This window comes from Acipenser ruthenus, chromosome 11 (genome assembly GCF_902713425.1).
Source record: "Acipenser ruthenus chromosome 11, fAciRut3.2 maternal haplotype, whole genome shotgun sequence".
NCBI classification, from domain to species: domain Eukaryota; kingdom Metazoa; phylum Chordata; class Actinopteri; order Acipenseriformes; family Acipenseridae; genus Acipenser; species Acipenser ruthenus.
In genome coordinates, this window is record NC_081199.1 from 29,535,502 (window position 1) to 29,553,278 (window position 17,777).

A 17,777-nucleotide genomic window follows, 5' to 3' on the forward strand; every position below is an offset into this window, starting at 1 on the left:
TTGTAGGCCTAACATGATGATCAAAATGTAGTTAAAAACTTTCATTTTGTAATTACCTAAACTACATATGTAAGTAATACATGCCATTCTAATACAATTTATTGCTACTTGAAATGCATTGTTAATATTTTGTTTTGTGCACACTTTTGCTGTTTCCATAGCTCAACATCGGCAGAGCTGAGTAATGGTAAACTGGTCCTGGAAAAGGCAGAGGTTTAAAACTTACACTTACCCTTTCTGGGGTTTCTTGGAAACTTGTCACTCCTTTTACATTTTGTGCTTTATTTGTTTTTACATTTTGTTGATTATCAACCTTCAAATCCACAGAAGATTCCAATTTCTGCTTTAGAACATCACTCTAAAAAAAAAAAAAAAGATAATATTGTGCAGTAATAACTTTAAATGGTTCCATCAGGTTGCATGGATATAGGGCATTAAAATAACAGTTTAACAACACATTATATATATATCTATCTATCTATATATATATATATATATATATATATATATATATATATATATATATATATACACACACACACACACACACACACAGTACAACGTTGCATATCCGACCCCTGTTTGGACTAGGGTATAGGCAGATATGTGAAGAAGTCGGGTTTGCGAACATCTATAGATAATGACATTTACACATGCATAAATAGGTTAGCGAACAAAAACACTCAAACTGCTTTAAACATGGGGAAATTCTTTGCTTCAAAAGTAAGCAAATGTAAATGAGATTAATTAGGCTACTATACATAGTGTTGCTATGCGGTTTACCATAAGCCTTCTCCACGCAAAGTTAAGAAAAAAAAATACAAAACAAACAGTAACTGTACAGTAACCTGCAACTGATGGCTTCTTTCTTAACTGTAGAAGTCCCTGCCTCCCTGGTTCTGCTTTCTTAATATCTCTGTCACGGTACTTTGCGCTCTTTCTTAATATTGCCAACAGCGGATAAGAAGCTCAGTTTAAATATTGCTTCAGCTATTTTAAACAAAGCTTGCTTTGTTTAATTCAAATGCATTTAAAAGCTACAACAACATGCTGCCAAAATCTGTACCCGTGTGCTCCATCATATAAACACATTGCACAAAGCTTTCTCAACTGGTGTATTGAAACATCACTGCTACACACAGCTGACTGACACACGCACACAGCCCGTCCCTCTTAAATACCATTACTCTCGTAGTCTAATTTTAATATTTATTTATTAGTGAGGCAGTTAATAGATCAGGGCGGTTATGTGACGGTCAGATATGACACGTTCCACTGTGTGTGAGTTTGTGTGTGTATGTGTGTGTATATATATATCTATATATATATCTATATATATATAGATATATATTGTAATCCCGGTTGATTTAATAATTTGTGTAATTTCATTAACTTTTTGTTGTGCAAATGTTCTAGTTTTTTGTTCTCAAGGTTTTCTACTTTACGATGGAGGGAACATGCAATTTATGTCATTTATAACTATCTGTATTTCATTATTTTTTTCTCAAATTCATCTTGCCAATGTCAATTTTCGATTCCTGCACTACCTTAAACGAAGTCTCTTTCAATATCTGATTTACATTTATTCTTTCCGCTTCATGTTTACGCTTAGTTTTATCTTAAAACCATTTGGAACTACTGCATTATCTATAATTTGTCCTGAATTGTTTAAAACTTTTGTGACAAGAAACTGTTATATATGCAAAGATTTTTTGTCAACTTTAGTATTCTCTACCTGTAGTTTTCCTTCAAGATCTCGTAGACCATTGCACAGTTCCTTAATAGACTCCAGAATTTCCTTGTGTTTGTTTACTGTTTTCTCTATAAACTTCTTCCCTTCTTCAGGACCTTGGTTAAAAAATAAATAAATAAATAAATAAATAAATCACACAAATGTGTAACCATATTGAATATAATGGAATCAGATTTTACTAATCTTCATTAAAGAACAAATAAAAGTGATGTTTTCATTCAGAAAGTTTTACAAACTCTGATAATACTTTTGCACCACATACAATGAAGTATTGAATCAGTTCTCACCATGTAAACGTACAGCCAGTTCTGTGATTTGGTTAATTCTTTCCTCTTGTTGAGGTACTGTAGGCCAGACAAACTTTTCAAACTGCTTGTAAAGAATGCCCACTGCCTCTCTGGTTTTGCATTCTGAAGAATATTTTCCCACTCGCACAATGGTGGCACTCGCTTCTTCGCACCAAAAATTATACTTTAATAGAAATGAAGATATTGAGATTAATTAAACAAATTATTTTGATCAGGTAAAATAATGTAGTTGGCATTATTACTTATCAACAAAGAAAACACACTTTCACAAACTATGGATGATTATTGTAAAACAAACAAAAACACCTTAAGAGGTTTAAACACATTTTAAATATAATGCTAGCTAATCTGTCAAAACTCTAAAAGCACCCAATTAAGGACATAAATAAATAAATAAACAGTCTGAGGTTGTTTTCATTTCAGTTAAATGCTAAAACATACAGTTAGACAGGAATCGCCATTGTAATGTATGTGCTTCTTATATTTTGCAAAATGAAACATGAAAAGGTCAACAAGATACTATATAACTTTCAAAAATAGCCTAATTGTACTGCCACATTAATAAAATACCAGCCATACTTGTAAGACACAACAGTTGTTACTAAAAATACACACAACAGAATAGTACAAGTATGATTCACTCTTAACAGAAGTGCCACATCAATCAGCTGAGTTTGGAGAAGAAAAAAAAAAAAGAAAAGCTTCAGGGAATTCAGCTCTAGGTTTGTAACATGAGTAGCTTCTCCTGGGCGGTGAATAAAATATCTCCAGGATTTCCCTGCCAGGAAGATGGCTGGAGGCAGCTCAAGAAGGTGCTAGGGGCTTATTTATGTGTAAACAGTGGGGGGGAGCTGCTGTGCCCTCTTTTATCAATTTACAAAAAAACTAGGTTGGAATATTTGCCACTTTTTATATTAATTTGAGATATATTTGAACTGTTTTGAAAAATAAAACCTGATTATGAATGACGGGGAGCGTGAGAGGATTTCTTAAGTACTGCTACTATACAGTAGTTACACTAAAATAACATCTCTGTAACTCTTTTTATTGCTTCTTAGACATTAGATGTTGTGGTTGTGTGATTACAATATTTTTATTTTTACAATGTTTTTAAAATATTGTAAGGTTGTCTGGTTGCACATAAAGCTTCACTGTCTTTAGATTTGAAAACGAAATACAGTACATGTATTCAGTACAGGGATGGATTTGGCTCTTTTTGTCCCACATACCTCCTCCATGGCCTGCTGCAGACGCACAGACATGTCCAGGTTCTGCTTGTACTCCTCCACCGTCTTGTCAAAATCGACCACTTGTTTTTGAAGCTCATTCACAGCTTCCTCAATTTCTCTGGGGTTACTTCCAAGGAGCTGCTTCTCAGTGCCAGCAGAAACCTTTGTTGCAAAGTTACTTATTTTCTTCTTTAGCATCTACATTTTAATTCAGAGTAGAAAAATGCAATAGTCAATTACTGGAGATATATACTGATTTAATAAGCTCATATTCTTGTACAAATGCAACTAGAAACAACTTAGGGTGATTTGTTTTTTGTTTTCTAAGCACTGCCTCGTCTTTGAGAGGATGGCTCATGTGTCAATTGGGGACAGCTGCTGCTGATAGTATTTCATTTTACATTTTGGAGTCAGTGCTAAACCTTTTCTTTTACCGTTCACCGAGAAACAAAACTCAGCTTTAAAAATAAAAATAATGTAATATCTTGTAAGTTGCCCTTATCCAGGGCGACTTACAAGATATCACATTATTTTTACTTACAATTACCCATTTATACAGTTTTTTTTTTTTTTTTTTTTTACTGGAGCAATCTAGGTAAAGTACCTTGCTCAAGGGTACAGCAGCAGTGTCCCCCTACCTGGGATTGAACCCACGACCCTCCAGTCAAGAGTCCAGAGCCCTAACCACTACTCCACACTGCTGCCCTATATGTGGTGCTTGAATAAATTATATAAAAAACAAAGACAGTGTTGCCTCATTAATCTTTTTTGCACTCAAATGTGTTCAGATTTAGCAATGTCTACTATAGTGCCATAGTTAATGCTTTGTCAATATGATACACAGTTAAGCAGCCCCACCTCAAATCACACTGCTAGCATAAACTGTACCAGTAAAGCCTGCAGAACAGCTGCAGTGACCTGCATTTTAGGATAAGAAAACATGATCTGTAAACTCACCCCCAAAATATGCCTCTTGGAGGGCTAGGCACGGAAGAGTACCATTAGCACTAGGCCTGAAGGAGGCCTATAGACTTACACAAGCTTGACACTGACAGTGATACTGATTCAAGATTACTATAGCAGATGTAGAGAAGGATTAAGAGTAAAACATGTAAAAAAATATTTACATTAGCTGATATATTGCTTTACCAACTTCCACTAAAACACTACTATTTATTTATTCTTCCTTTTTACCTGAATTTTTTCTGCATACATGTCAACCTGTTGAATCTGGTTTTTGACAGCTTTCAAGTTTCGTGACTTGTCATTTTTCTTCATATAATTGAATTTCAAATTGTTGAATTTCTTCTTGAGGTCTTTAAACGAATCCTTAAGCTAAAATGTAAAAAAAAGTTTATTCCAAAATATGAACTGCATACATAATGCTTATAATCCACAACTTTGATTGCTTAATTTTAAAACCTAAATAAAACTATCAAAGTCCACATGTTTCAACAAGTGGACTTCTTCAATGTTGTATATATCTATTGGACTAAGTGGATTCAATAAAAAGTACAGCAATATTACCAAAGTCTGTTGTGACATTCAATCTTTTAAATGAAAGGTTTTAAATGTTTCTTTTTTTTTTAAGTTTACAGTGACCTTTTTGGGATGTGTCCTCCTCTTATGGCTGTAAGTCTTTGAATAGCACCATGACAGAGCTGAATGTTTTCCTTCCAGTCATAGGGGGAAATAGTTTATTGATGGTTCTAAAAGCCTAACTTAAGATGTTACTGAAATCCTAGACCACCTTTTTGCCATGTTGCTTAAGTGTTGCTTAAATAGTCTTTGTCTAAGAATTAAAAAAAAATAAAAAAATAAAATGTTTTATAAAATGTAAAACTGCGTTTTGTGTTGAAGTAGCAATGTAGTTAACATGTTTAAAGTAAGTGTCTTGAAAAATTCACAAAACAGAACATAGTGACTAATATAAGCATGAGGAGAGGTTTATTTCGGTGGACTTTATTGCTTGCTCCTGAATACTGGTCCTAATTTATACAGCAGGGTCATTTGTGTATGGTAGGAAGACGTTTGCAAGAGGATCATGTCGTCTCTGAGAGGATGGCTCATGTGTCAATTGGGGACAGCTGCTGCTGATAGTATTTCATTTTACATTTTGGAGTCAGTGCTAAACCTTTTCTTTTACCGTTCACCGAGAAACGAAACTCAGCTTTCACATACATTATTGAGGCTCTAACCATTTCACAGAAAAATAAAACACACGAGTTGAATACCTCATGCTTCAACATACTAAGGTTGATTAGCAATTTGCCGCATGGCCAATGGCTTGCTCCTGGCATCTGACTAATTATGGAAGCAGCTGTTACTAACTATCTGGAGTGTCATTATCATGGAATGGGTGTTCTTACACCAAGTCCTGACATTTCCCAGAGCAACAGGAGCAGACGCCCATGGATAAGATAAGGGTTTCATAAGGGTCTGTGAAAAGGAAGCCTAGAATAGGCTACATTTACCATACTTTGCTCCAGTATAAAGTTTGAACATTTGCCACTTTTAATTTCAAATGCTTTATTTAAAAAAAAAAAAAAACTAGTAAATATAAACGATGATTAAGTGTTTTAAAAGAGTTTACAGAAGCCACAAGTTTCACATTGAAATGTCTCCTTTTGTTGTAGAAATGTTTGTTTTCAAGCCCTTTTTACTGAAAAAGGATACACTACTTGATAAGCAGCAGCAACTGGAAACGCTTTCCAGCATCTAAAGTGTCAGGCTGTTAAACATAAACGAAAGGTGTTACAGGAGACATGAGCATATCACCAGAAGCAAATAGCTTGGGGGATGAGATAATAGCGTTGTTTTGTCATGCAGGTATTAACACTAGATGTAACACCGCAATTAAAGTCTAAAAAGTAAATGGGATTTTACTTTGGAAGAAATGTGACACTAAGATGAAACACAGTACTGTACTTAATTCTAGTGCTCTAAAGTATGCATAACTTACAGGCAATGGTACTGTGTGCAGTGCTCCTATGTAATCAGAATTTCTTCCTATAAAGCAATTTGTTTATCATTATTATTGTCATATCCTAGAATGGAGATTATTTCAACACCTAATGCTAGTTTCATACAGTAGAGTACTATAAACAGCTTCTTAAAGATGGCTAGGACAAGACTAGAGTTCTCTTGAGAAGTTAATTTCTCAGAAGAGAATGTATTTATTTATTTTAAAGCTACAGTGAAAGGGGCACCTTCTGCAAGGTTTAGAAACACCTCTTTGAAAACTGGGAGTGATTTATGTTTTTTAGCTGGGTTATACATTATTAGCTTAAATCATCCGGTTTATAAGCACTGAAACTTCTTTACCTAAACTTGAGATGGGTTTAGCATTACTGAACATTTTGAAGATCTCTAGATAATTCTCAAAACCCTATCTGCTGGATAAGCTCTATGTCAGTGTTTTATCTTATATAGACTGGTAAATTATGTGTCTACATCTATGGGCTCTGTTTGCACAAGAAAGTCATAGTGCTGGTACTTCATCCCCCATGACAGTGCTCAGCAAAAACACTGGGTGGCAGGCTAGTTCCTTAATAGCAAGATAATAGTCATATAAAAGACTACATTTATTATTATTATTATTATTATTATTATTATTATTATTATTATTATTATTATTATTATTATTATTATGTTTTAATAAGATTAACAAATAAAACCAGAAATACATTTTCAATTTTAAAATGTTGATTAAAATAAGATAATGTTGATAAGAAAATAAAATGCATCACTGGTTAAAAAATAATGAAAAATTCACAAGTACAAACTATAATGCATATTTTTAAGCATTATAATTTAAAATAGCATACTGAATCACAGTAGTGCAGAATAACAGTACTGCACTCCATATATATGTAGGGGTGAAATATTTAACTTACCAACAATTTCTTACACAAATAATTTCACTGTAGAACCGGTGTGCATTGAAATAACCTTTTTGTTCAACCACTACCACAGTCCTGGTTCTAGAGCATACAAAGAAAGAACTCTGCTGCAAATAATCTGTTGGACTACTTGTGTTGTGCTTTATCATCTCCAAATGACTTACCTCAGAGAAACCTAAAACTAGTGCCTTCTACTGCACACATGAAAGAACTGTAAATACAATTCAGGCGGTTTGTAGCCTGACATTGCCATAAAAATCAATACACTTGGAAATATTTACAAATAATGACAATACAACTGATAATGTTATCAAACAAGTAACAAACAACTTCAAACCAAACACAAAAAGATGTACATTACATTTTTAAATCTGTTATGATAAAGCATGACTGATTTCATTTAGTGAAGTAAAAGAAAACATGTATAATCACTCTTTGTGTAATTACAGCTGCGTCATATTTGTATTTTAATTTAAAATTACATGTATTGTCAAATTGCATGTCGCTAAAATAACTCAAGGGAAATAATATTAATTCCTAACCCATGCTTTGAAGCTGACTGAATTAAAAGAGGTGCCACAAAACATGCTGCTCTGGGGATCGCTGTCTCAATTGGGTCTACTCTCCTTTTAGTGTCTGAGACACTCTCTAGGCAATGTCATCAACTAGCCCTCGGGAGGGAGGCAAAGACACTGAAATAAGATTACAAAATCTATCTAGAATGGTGACAAGTTATCAGTTTCCATCAATACCAGAGTTAAATGCTCTTCTTGAGTCAATGTAGATCACAGAGACAAAAGGGTTGCTAAACTCAGGTCTGCATTTATTTGGAATATGTGTCAGTATGACATGCATGACACCCCCATCGCCTAAATAAAATCACTAAGGAATGACAGATGACAGAGGGGGGAGGGGGAGGAGGCTTCAAACAGAGTAACACTGGCAAGGAACATCTTAGTCAGCAGATTAGATTTGCATTTGCCATCTAAGCCATAAAAATAAATCATAGAGACAATGAGAAAAGCATCCAATATATATTTTATTATTATTATTTTTATTATTATTATTATTATTATTGTTATTATTATTATTATTATTATTATTATTATTATTAACAGCATTGCAATAGCAATCGCAATCAAACTGGTAAATATATGATTACTTATAGTACATAATGTATTTTTCTTTTAAGTGTAAACTTCCATAAATAGACCAAGTAATTAAACGGAACTGGCACTGAATTAATCTTAAGATTATTCTCATAGTATGGTAAGACAAAAATACTTAAACAATTCTACTCTAAATGCCCAAATTGAATGTTGCCTTACCACTGCAATCCACCTGCTGATCAGCATGACTGAAGATCAACGTGTAACCTCCGCTCCTGCTGTCAAGACAATCGCCTTTTTTCAGCAACAAATAATTCAAGCTACAGAAACCTTGAGGGAACAGCCTAGCCTGGGGAGTCTCTGCCTGGGCTCACCAAGCTCCTTACCACTAGTGGTCAATGAAGTGCAATGAAGCAAACGGGTCCCAGCAGGTTTTCCTCTCTAACTGCATCAGGAGCACATAAGGCTAGCATTCTGTCTTGGCCCCAGCAAAGACCGGCAGCTTCGAACCATGGCTCACTGCTTTTACTCGGGGACCAATGTTTTCTGAAGTCCTCCCTTTAACTTTCATTAACCATTCCAAGGCAGTGTAAAGGTTTCCAATGCTAATTCTGCAGTTTGCCTTACTTTTTTATTTGAAAAGACATACCTCACTGATCTCCTCTTTGACTGAACAGTAATGCACATTGCTCAGAAGGTTTTCCTCATATTTGTCTGCTTCTGTGCTCCAGTTGACACACCCAGCCTCAAGCGCCTTCAGCTTTTTCTGAAGCTGTTGCACAGAAAAGCCCAGAGCTCTCTGCAAATAGGGAAGGAAATCTGTTCATGGAATGGGATTAGCACCATGGACTATAAAAATATATTCTGAAACATTTACTGTGTTACTTACCGACTGCTGTACAGTAGTGGTAATATCCACTCCTAAGGTAATAGCCAGTTTATAGAGGTGTCGAATATGGGTTTGTTTCCCTTGATGCTGACTGAGCTGGGTCTTGGCTTGATTAATATCGTGGAATGCAGTCACTGGTTCTGATTTCAAGAGATTCTCCAGCTTGAAAATGTTAGGAAAAGAATTCCATTATTATAGAAAAGAAAAGAAAGAAAAAGTGTTACCTCAGTTACATTTAACAACATTTGATGTTGCTAAAGCTGTAAATAGGTTATATTAGGACTGCAATTAAATCAGCCCACAATTATAACCTTTCACAGCTCTGCAAAGCATCCTACACAAATGACTCCCAGTGGCACTTAAATGTTAAAACACATGTAGTTATTTGTAATAACTGTGTGTTGCAGAAAAATCAAACAGAGACGGTTAACACTTGCTGTGATATTGTAATGAAAAAGTTACAGCACTCTATAAGGACTATGTTTACCTCATCAAAGAGCTGATGAAACTTGACAGTCCTGTTCAGGACGGCTTCATACTCATTGATCCTCTCCTTCACTCGCTGATGGATGTGCAGAAGCTCTGCAACCATCTCATTATTTTCCTTCACAGGGATTCCTTTCAGAACCAGTAACTCTGATATTTTCACCATGTACTCCACCTCAGCATTTAATTGCTATGAAAAAAAATGAGAAGACGACGAGATTCTATTAAAAGGCGTGTGCTCCATAAACACGCATTGGAGACATGCAGACCATCATGGGAAACATTTAAAATGTTAGGGAAATCTGCTGTCTGTCAGAAACAGTGGGCTTTTGTATGAAAAATCAGATACCCTGCTTTTGGTGCATATTAATAGTTGTTATGATTGATATTATTTGTGACATCCTGCAAAAAGCTGTGCGTGTGAATGTAAATTGTATATACCAAAGACTGTATTAGTTTAATAACAACCTCACCTGAAACTGTGGTTTAGCTTGGTTGAAATTGTCCTGGAGCTGGGTAGCAACCAGAAGATTACTTCCCAACTCAACTTTGGATGCTGGTGCAAGCACATCCTCCACGGTCTTCAAATTATGTACAGTCTAAATAAAATTGAGATTTACAAACAATGTATTTAACAATCACATGTATAATAAATACAGTATGTGCATTTAAACATCAAACATGATTCTGGTCAGATATGTGGGCTCTACGTACTAATATTATTTACGTGTTAGTAAATAGTGGGAATTCGTAGCCTCCGTCCTTCGTAATTGTTTTGCGCGCAATGTACTAAACAGCACTTTTTTGTGAACAACCACCGTAATATCACATCAAGTTTACGAACAGCATACATGACTGCTCAGCATACATTGGAATTTGCATCTCCTTATAAATATACTCGCAACACCGAAAGTCAAGATTTAGACCTTCCTTCTGTTAAATGTTAAATGAGTGGTACAGTGAACAGGAAGAAGTAGGAGGCAAATATAACAGGATCGAGCTGTGGCTTCTGCAGACTCCGACCTTAATGCAACTATGACACCGACCAAAAAGAAAAGGAAAACAGACTTCCACAAAGACAAAATTAACCTGTTAGTGAAATGGGGAAAAAAATAAAAGAAATATTTGAGACACAGACACTTGACATTAAAAAAATGGCATGACCTAGGAGGATTACAAAAAAGAAAGCAGCAGAAAAAAAAAAAAAAACAACAGCACAAGCTGAACGTGATGTTTTAAACGTAGCGTAGACCCTGGACACGGCGAAAACAAACCAAAACATGCACGGTAATTCTGCAGTTTACCTTGTTTGTACTCGTATGTACCCTGACCATGCTTCCCTATGATTTCAGTGCTTTAATTTAAGAAAATCGCAGAAAACTTTTGTTTGAGTCTGTGTATATTTTAGTGTAAAGGAAAAAAAAAGTGCAGTACATAGATATGCAAGTAAATTTACCTTTCGTCGTATTTCAGTTGCCTATGCACTACATAATTAATTAGTGAGAAAAAAAATATTTTATTTTGTGTTTAATTAAATAACAATTTCCCTTCCATTATTAATATGAAGTCTAAAATAAAGCAACTTAAAATATAAAAGAAACCCAAACAAAATGTATTTATTGCCACTGTTATTTGGGTGACAGATGCAAGTCCACAATATGTGTATCAATGCCCCGGAAGCTTGTTACTGACGCTTCCAACCAAGCTTCTCTGGATCGAACCGCCTGCCCAAATGTTTCTACATCCCTGCTGCAATCTGGCTCATGCTGTGTCTGAAATCAGCAGAAATATGGCTAAACAGAATAAACAGAAATGTTCCTTGCAGAAGTGAAACTTTCACGCAGGCGTGGCTGTTTGTTATTGCGTCGGCTCACGAACGGCCGTCAAGCATTTTGTCTCGCTCAACCCGCGTCAAAGCGTGTCAACCCACATCCTGAGGTGGGTCGCTGGGACCCGGGTACGACCCAGGTACGTGGTTTCACACTACGTGGGATTGTGACCAGGGTAGGAGTGTCAGTGTGAAAGGGGCTACAGTTTCCTCACCTTTTTAAGTTGCTCTTTAAACGATCTCCACTGTTTTTTCACAGATGTCAACTGGTTGACATGAAGCTGCCAAGTAGTCCACAGCTCTGTTAGAGCTACCTTCTTTTTACTGAGATCTTCTCTGGTGTTTTCCACAACAGTCACGGCTGCTTTCAAATTTAGGTTCAGGTTCTCACTTACCTACAGATCAAAGAGAAATATGCACATCAATGGACTTTATATCGTTTGCAGCAAACAAAAAAAGTAATCAAACAGTTGAGCTCTGTTCATTTTGAAATAAAAATGTAGAAACACATTATTTACACTAAACAGTAAGTCTGTCCAATCACAGACAATTAAAACATAATTAATAAACTATAGTGATATTGTACTGTACTGTATGTATTTTGACAGTTTATTACTGTCACCACAATTTCAGCAGCCTAAAGCAAATAGTCCTATTGGGGTAGCAGATCGATTTGTTCAGCTAATTTTAGAACAAAATGTTGTCTTTGGAACAAGTAACTAGATCTAGTCTGTTATCTTTATAATCTACTAGCTGAAGTACCTGACATTGCCTGGGGAAATTCAATATTTCAATATTTAATGCGTGACAAATTGGGGAACAGTAGCCTTATGGTTTCCTATAAGTTACCGATCTTGGGTGTCACACAATGCGCTCGGACCCCTTTCCATTTTTTTAACTTTATTTTTTTGTTTTGTTTTCTGCCATTTTTAAATTTTTGTTCTTTTTATTTATTTTTTGGTTTTGTGGGTTTCTTTAAATTGAGATACATGGCTGCTGTAGTGATCCAGCAATAGGGTTACTAAATAAAGTACCCCAGGGGTCAAAAGTTTGGATCCAAACATAGCCTTAGACCTTCCTCTGCGGGGTCCGAATGCATAAAGGACCAAACAGACAGACTTTTTTTTTATATTAAGATGCAACTAGAACTGTTCATTTTACACTGTCAGCATGCACTGGTATTGGCTTTTAGCAATACAGCCTTGTTGTTTCATTTTTAGTTTTGAAAGATTTTTTTTAGCACTGTACTTTATCACTGAAACAGATTACCTTTACCTGCACAGACACTCAAACAGTCATGGCGAATAGAAGCTTACATTGGTCCTTAAAACTCGGCAAGTACAGCAAATATTTTCACAGATTTTTTTATTTTTTTTATTTCTTTATTAATAATTACTGATAAATTCCAACAAAATATTTTATGGGAAAAAAAAACCCTGAAAATAAAAGAGCCTTAAATATACCACTGAATACAAAAACACTGCAAAATCCAGTCAAATTCATAAAAAAAACACAACACTGTTATCTGCAGTGGTAGTATTGGAATATTTACCATATTTGATGAATTGATAAAATGATGTCCCAAGTCTTGCACTGTTAGAAATCTTTCCAAAAGAGATTGCCATTTAACATTGGCTATTTCCATCATGGTTTTACTGCTCTCTTCATTGTCTTCTTCCATTGGCTTGGATCTGTAGAATTCTTCCAGGTTCTGTATTTGCTCGTCAACCTTCACAGTGTAAAAAAGCAAAAAAAACAATTCTTCAATATGATGACATCTGAAAATCATTTCTATACATCATTATGCACATTATAAGTGTTAAATTCATTACTTGGAAGATGAAGACCCGAAGGCCAATCCTATCATTATGGTTCAATAACAATGCATTTGTAAAATTATCTTCATACAAACTGCCAGAACTTCGACTTACCTCCTTGGCAGATTTTAAAAATGTCACATAGGCTGTCATGATTTCAACTCTGGAGCTTATATTTCTGCTGAGGGTGTTTAGCTCCTCATTTAGCAAGCTTGATTTATTGGAAAACTCAGTTACTTCTGGTGATTCAAATGTTTTAAGCTCTGTAATGATTTCTGCAAAGGCCTCCAACTCATTCACTACTTCCTGAAACAGATAAAGCATACAAAGTAGTATTAACATGCTATAGTCAAATATAGTCGCTATGGTAAATTTGCTATGGTAATGACCGCTACATATTAATGAGTTTAAAGTGAGTTTCAAGATTCTAAGGTCCTGTTAGCTTTAGAAGACCATTACCTATGGGATATGATATGCGCATTCATGTACATTATATTTTGTAGGTTTCCAATAGAAAAAACTGCATCATAATGATGTAAGTTATAAGGGGAAATAGTGGAGGCAGTAACGTATATCATTGTTAATTCCTGTGCTATACTATTCATATATATATAGATTTCTTTTTTGTTTATAAATATCCTTATGCCAATAAAGTAGTCCCATGTATAACTCTGAACTACACACTAAGTTAAGCTGAGTAAATTAATTTAATTAAAACGTAAAATTAAGTACAACTTTTATTTTGATATTGTGCACATTGCCATTGAAAAAATACACCAGGGGGCAGAGTTGAGACGGCACTGAGTTTTTTTTTTTTCCTGTCTCTGCCTATGCAGACGTCTCGGATTTCATTAATTTGATCAAGGTATGTGTCAGAGAGGGGTGGATAATGTGAAGTGTCTTTGTGTTTTACTGTACCGTTTACAAACGGCTAAAAAAACATTAAAGTGACGTAAAGTTGGATTGAGTTAGTAAAAGAAAGCAATTTTTTTTTTTTTGATATCTTCCAGTTTGTTTAATTGTTCATCCAAATCGACATGACTACTTATTACTTTGGGATTTTTTGCAGGTATTTGGTCTCTCAGCTTCATAGTTACAGCTGTACATCTGTAACTGTAAGTGAGTGTAAGCAAGATGGCTACCGATACTTTCAATTCTGATTTAGAATATGTGACATGACTCCAACTGTCAGTATCCAGCCAATATACGGACAGCTGGAACCTTGCTCGACCAATCGCATTGCTTGTTTCACATTCCATTACCAGCCCCTGGATATATATATAATTACAGTGGTTTGCAGAAGTATTCACCACCCCCTGCAAAGTTTTCAGATTTTGTTGGCACCTGAGCGTACTCCACGACGCTTTGAAATTAGACTTTACATATAGAATCTACACAAACTACTCCATATTGATAAAGTTAAAAAAATTCATATAGAATATAAATAAGTAAGATTTACAGGGAAAAACAGATTAATCTCAGTTGCATAAGTATTCAACCCCTTTGCTACTGCAGCCCTAAATCAGCTCAGGTGCAAATGATTTGTTTGAAAGGTCACAACATTAGTGAAATGGTTTCAGCCTGTGTTTACTCTAAGTGGTTTAATTTGTAGACAATTTCCCTCGTGTATATAAAGACTTTCAAGCTGCAACTCACATAGTGATCCAGCAAAGCAACCATGATGACCAAGGAGCTTTCGAAACAAGTCAGGGATAAAGTGGTAGAGAGGCACAGAGCAGGAGAAGGGAACAAGAACATTTCAAAGGTGCTGATTATCCCACTCAGCAGAGTGAAGTCCATCATTAAGAAGTGGAAGATGCATCATACCACCCAGACACTACCCAGATCAGGTCGCCCTCCCAAATTGAGCAGCCGGGCAAGCAGGAAACTGGTTTGGGATGTCACTCTGAAGCCAACAATGACCTTGAGAGATCTGCAAAGTTCTGTGTCTGAGATGGGAGTCAGTGTTCACACATCAACAATAAGCCGGTCCCTACACAAAGCTGGCCTGTATGGACAGGTGGCAAGAAAACAGCCATTATTCAAAAAGCCTAATCTTAAAGCACGTATGGAGTTTGCGAAAAAGCATGTAGATGATACTGCAGACATGTGGAAAAAGGTTTTGGGGCCAGACGAGACAAAAATTGAACTTTTAGGTCTAAATTCCAAGCGTTACGTCTGGCTCAAGCCCAACACTGCACATCACACAGTCAACACCATCCCAACTGTCAAACATGGTGGTGGCAGCATCATGTTATGGGGATGCTTCTCTTCAGCAGAAACTGGAAAGCTTGTCAGGATAGAGGGGAGAATGGATGGTGCAAAGTACAGGCTAATCCTTGAGGAGAACCTGTTTGAGTCAGCCAAGACTCTGAAACTGGGGAGGAAATTCACATTTCAGCAGGACAATGATCGAAAGCACAAAGTCAAAGCCACACTGGAGTGGTTGAAGAAGAAGAGAATTAAAGTCCTGACTTGAATCCAATTGAAAAATTATGGCGAGACTTGAAGATTGCAGTCCATCGACAATCCCCAACAAACTTATCAGAACTGGAGCAATTTTCCCGTGAAGAATGTGCAAAAATGTCACCATCATACTGTGCAAAGCTAGTAGAGACCTATCCAAAAAGACTCATAGCAGTAATTGCTGCAAAAGGTGCGTCTACCAAGTACTGACTTAAGGGGCTGAATATGCAACCAGTAAATTTCATTTTGTACATTTTCTTTGCAAGTTTTGCTGACATTTAACCTCCTTCTCATATAACAGTGTTCAGTTTAACCACTACAACTTTGAATAAAAAAAGTTAATTACAAAAACTGTGCATAAATTATTTGTAATTCAACAAAATGTGACATTATTGGTAGGGGGTGAATACTTCTGCAAACCACTTTATATCATGTTCATCAACTTTTTTTTATCTTACTGATAGCTCTAATTTTTTAATTTACAGTCATGGTGGGAGGTGTACATTACCGACATATAGATATACTGTATAAGATATGTCTTCCCCTTAGTGGGCCTAATTTCACAAGGATAAATGAGCAGATCAGTTTGCTAAGCAAACACACAGTAAGTGGCTTTACACTTTAGCTCATATCAAATAGCTGTGAGTAATATTAGGTAAGGTTTACCTTAGTTTGGAGAGACAACTCCAAATGTTTGTTGAGTACATCCTCTGATTCTGCGAGACATGATCCGGGTTCCACGTTACTTGAAAGTACAGAGCTGCATTTTTCTACCCAACTTGATGCCTAAGCAAAAATACATAAACTTGAGAAATCTAAAGCAAATCAGTACCTCAGTAACAGAGCAGCTTAACATAAAATAACAGGCTGCTTAAAATGGTTGCAGGTAACAAAATTATTTCATATATCGTATATGTCACGCAATTCTACTGACCATATAGGTCTCAACGGTCAGTTTCAAAAGACACATGATATCACAAACATCTGGTACTACACTAAGTGAACAGCATTTCTCAGTTTCCATGCCTTTCCTTCCAAGAAATCTGCTACACTTGCACTTCCTTGGTCATGTCACCTCAGCCATGTCTTTGAGGTCAAGCATCTTACTGGCTGAAAAGCATGTTAGTCATTAAAGGAAGCACCCGGTTGATTACTAACAGGAAAGGATACACTCTACGGGTGGGAACAATTTCACTGTCCAGGGGAAAGTGAAAGTGCAAGGCTTTCAGGATATCATGGTTTGAAGTGAAAATACAAGTTTGCTAAAAACAGATTTCTGGGAGATGTATGGATTTGTTTTGTTAGCTAGAATCACTTTAAGGCAGGGGGCTGCCTAGTCAAGTTGCCTCTGTCATTCAATTCAAAACCAAGTGCAACTTTCTACCGACCACTGACCTTATCAAAGAGATCCTCGGTGGACGTGATGAGCTGCTGCTTCTTCACTGCAAGCTCTTTGTGAGCCTGACACTGGTTGGTGAGCTGGCTGACTCTCCCCTGGAGGTCGCCAGTCATCTTGTGAATTCCACTGAGTTGGGAGCTAGATAAAAAAATTCAGAGCGGATACATTTTCATTCCAACTTAAAACAGGAAAATCGGCTTAAATAATTAACAAACCAGAAAACTGCCTATTTATAGAAAAGATTAGAAAACAGAACATGTGCTGGATACTGAAGCATATGAAGTACAAAAAACATTATTGTTATTCACTTATTGCTTATAGAAATCCCCACAAAGAAACTGCTTACAAAACTTATATTTATTTTTATAATTATTTATTTACCTTTGAGGGTTGGCTTTATTTAGAAAGCTCTGCCCCCGTTGCAAAGCTTCTGCTGCAGTTTCTTTTATGCTTTTCTGCAGTTCTTCCTGCCTTTTGGCTAATTCAGGTAAGCTAAAAGACTCAGAGTTCAGCAGCTTCAAGTGACCCTCGATACTCCCCAGAACATTAAACGCCTGTCAGTGCAAAATGAGACAAATAATACATGAAAGC

At 35.9% G+C, this 17,777-nt stretch overlaps 1 protein-coding gene across 1 annotated transcript in view; it reads right to left on the reverse strand.

Moving 5' to 3' along the window:
* LOC117426426 (coiled-coil domain-containing protein 141-like) overlaps window positions 1-17,777 on the reverse strand; it is a 36,510-nt gene that overhangs the window by 5,689 nt on the left and 13,044 nt on the right. The window contains exons 8-22 of the mRNA XM_034043969.3: window positions 17,568-17,740; window positions 17,183-17,324; window positions 16,454-16,573; window positions 13,436-13,627; window positions 13,057-13,233; window positions 11,720-11,899; window positions 10,150-10,275; window positions 9,678-9,866; window positions 9,191-9,352; window positions 8,951-9,100; window positions 4,485-4,625; window positions 3,291-3,488; window positions 2,041-2,224; window positions 1,736-1,848; window positions 233-358 (exon numbers count right to left, since the gene is read on the reverse strand). Of these exons, the coding sequence (XP_033899860.3) occupies window positions 233-358; window positions 1,736-1,848; window positions 2,041-2,224; window positions 3,291-3,488; window positions 4,485-4,625; window positions 8,951-9,100; window positions 9,191-9,352; window positions 9,678-9,866; window positions 10,150-10,275; window positions 11,720-11,899; window positions 13,057-13,233; window positions 13,436-13,627; window positions 16,454-16,573; window positions 17,183-17,324; window positions 17,568-17,740 (2,373 nt within the window). The remainder of the gene's footprint in view (window positions 1-232; window positions 359-1,735; window positions 1,849-2,040; window positions 2,225-3,290; window positions 3,489-4,484; window positions 4,626-8,950; window positions 9,101-9,190; window positions 9,353-9,677; window positions 9,867-10,149; window positions 10,276-11,719; window positions 11,900-13,056; window positions 13,234-13,435; window positions 13,628-16,453; window positions 16,574-17,182; window positions 17,325-17,567; window positions 17,741-17,777) is intronic.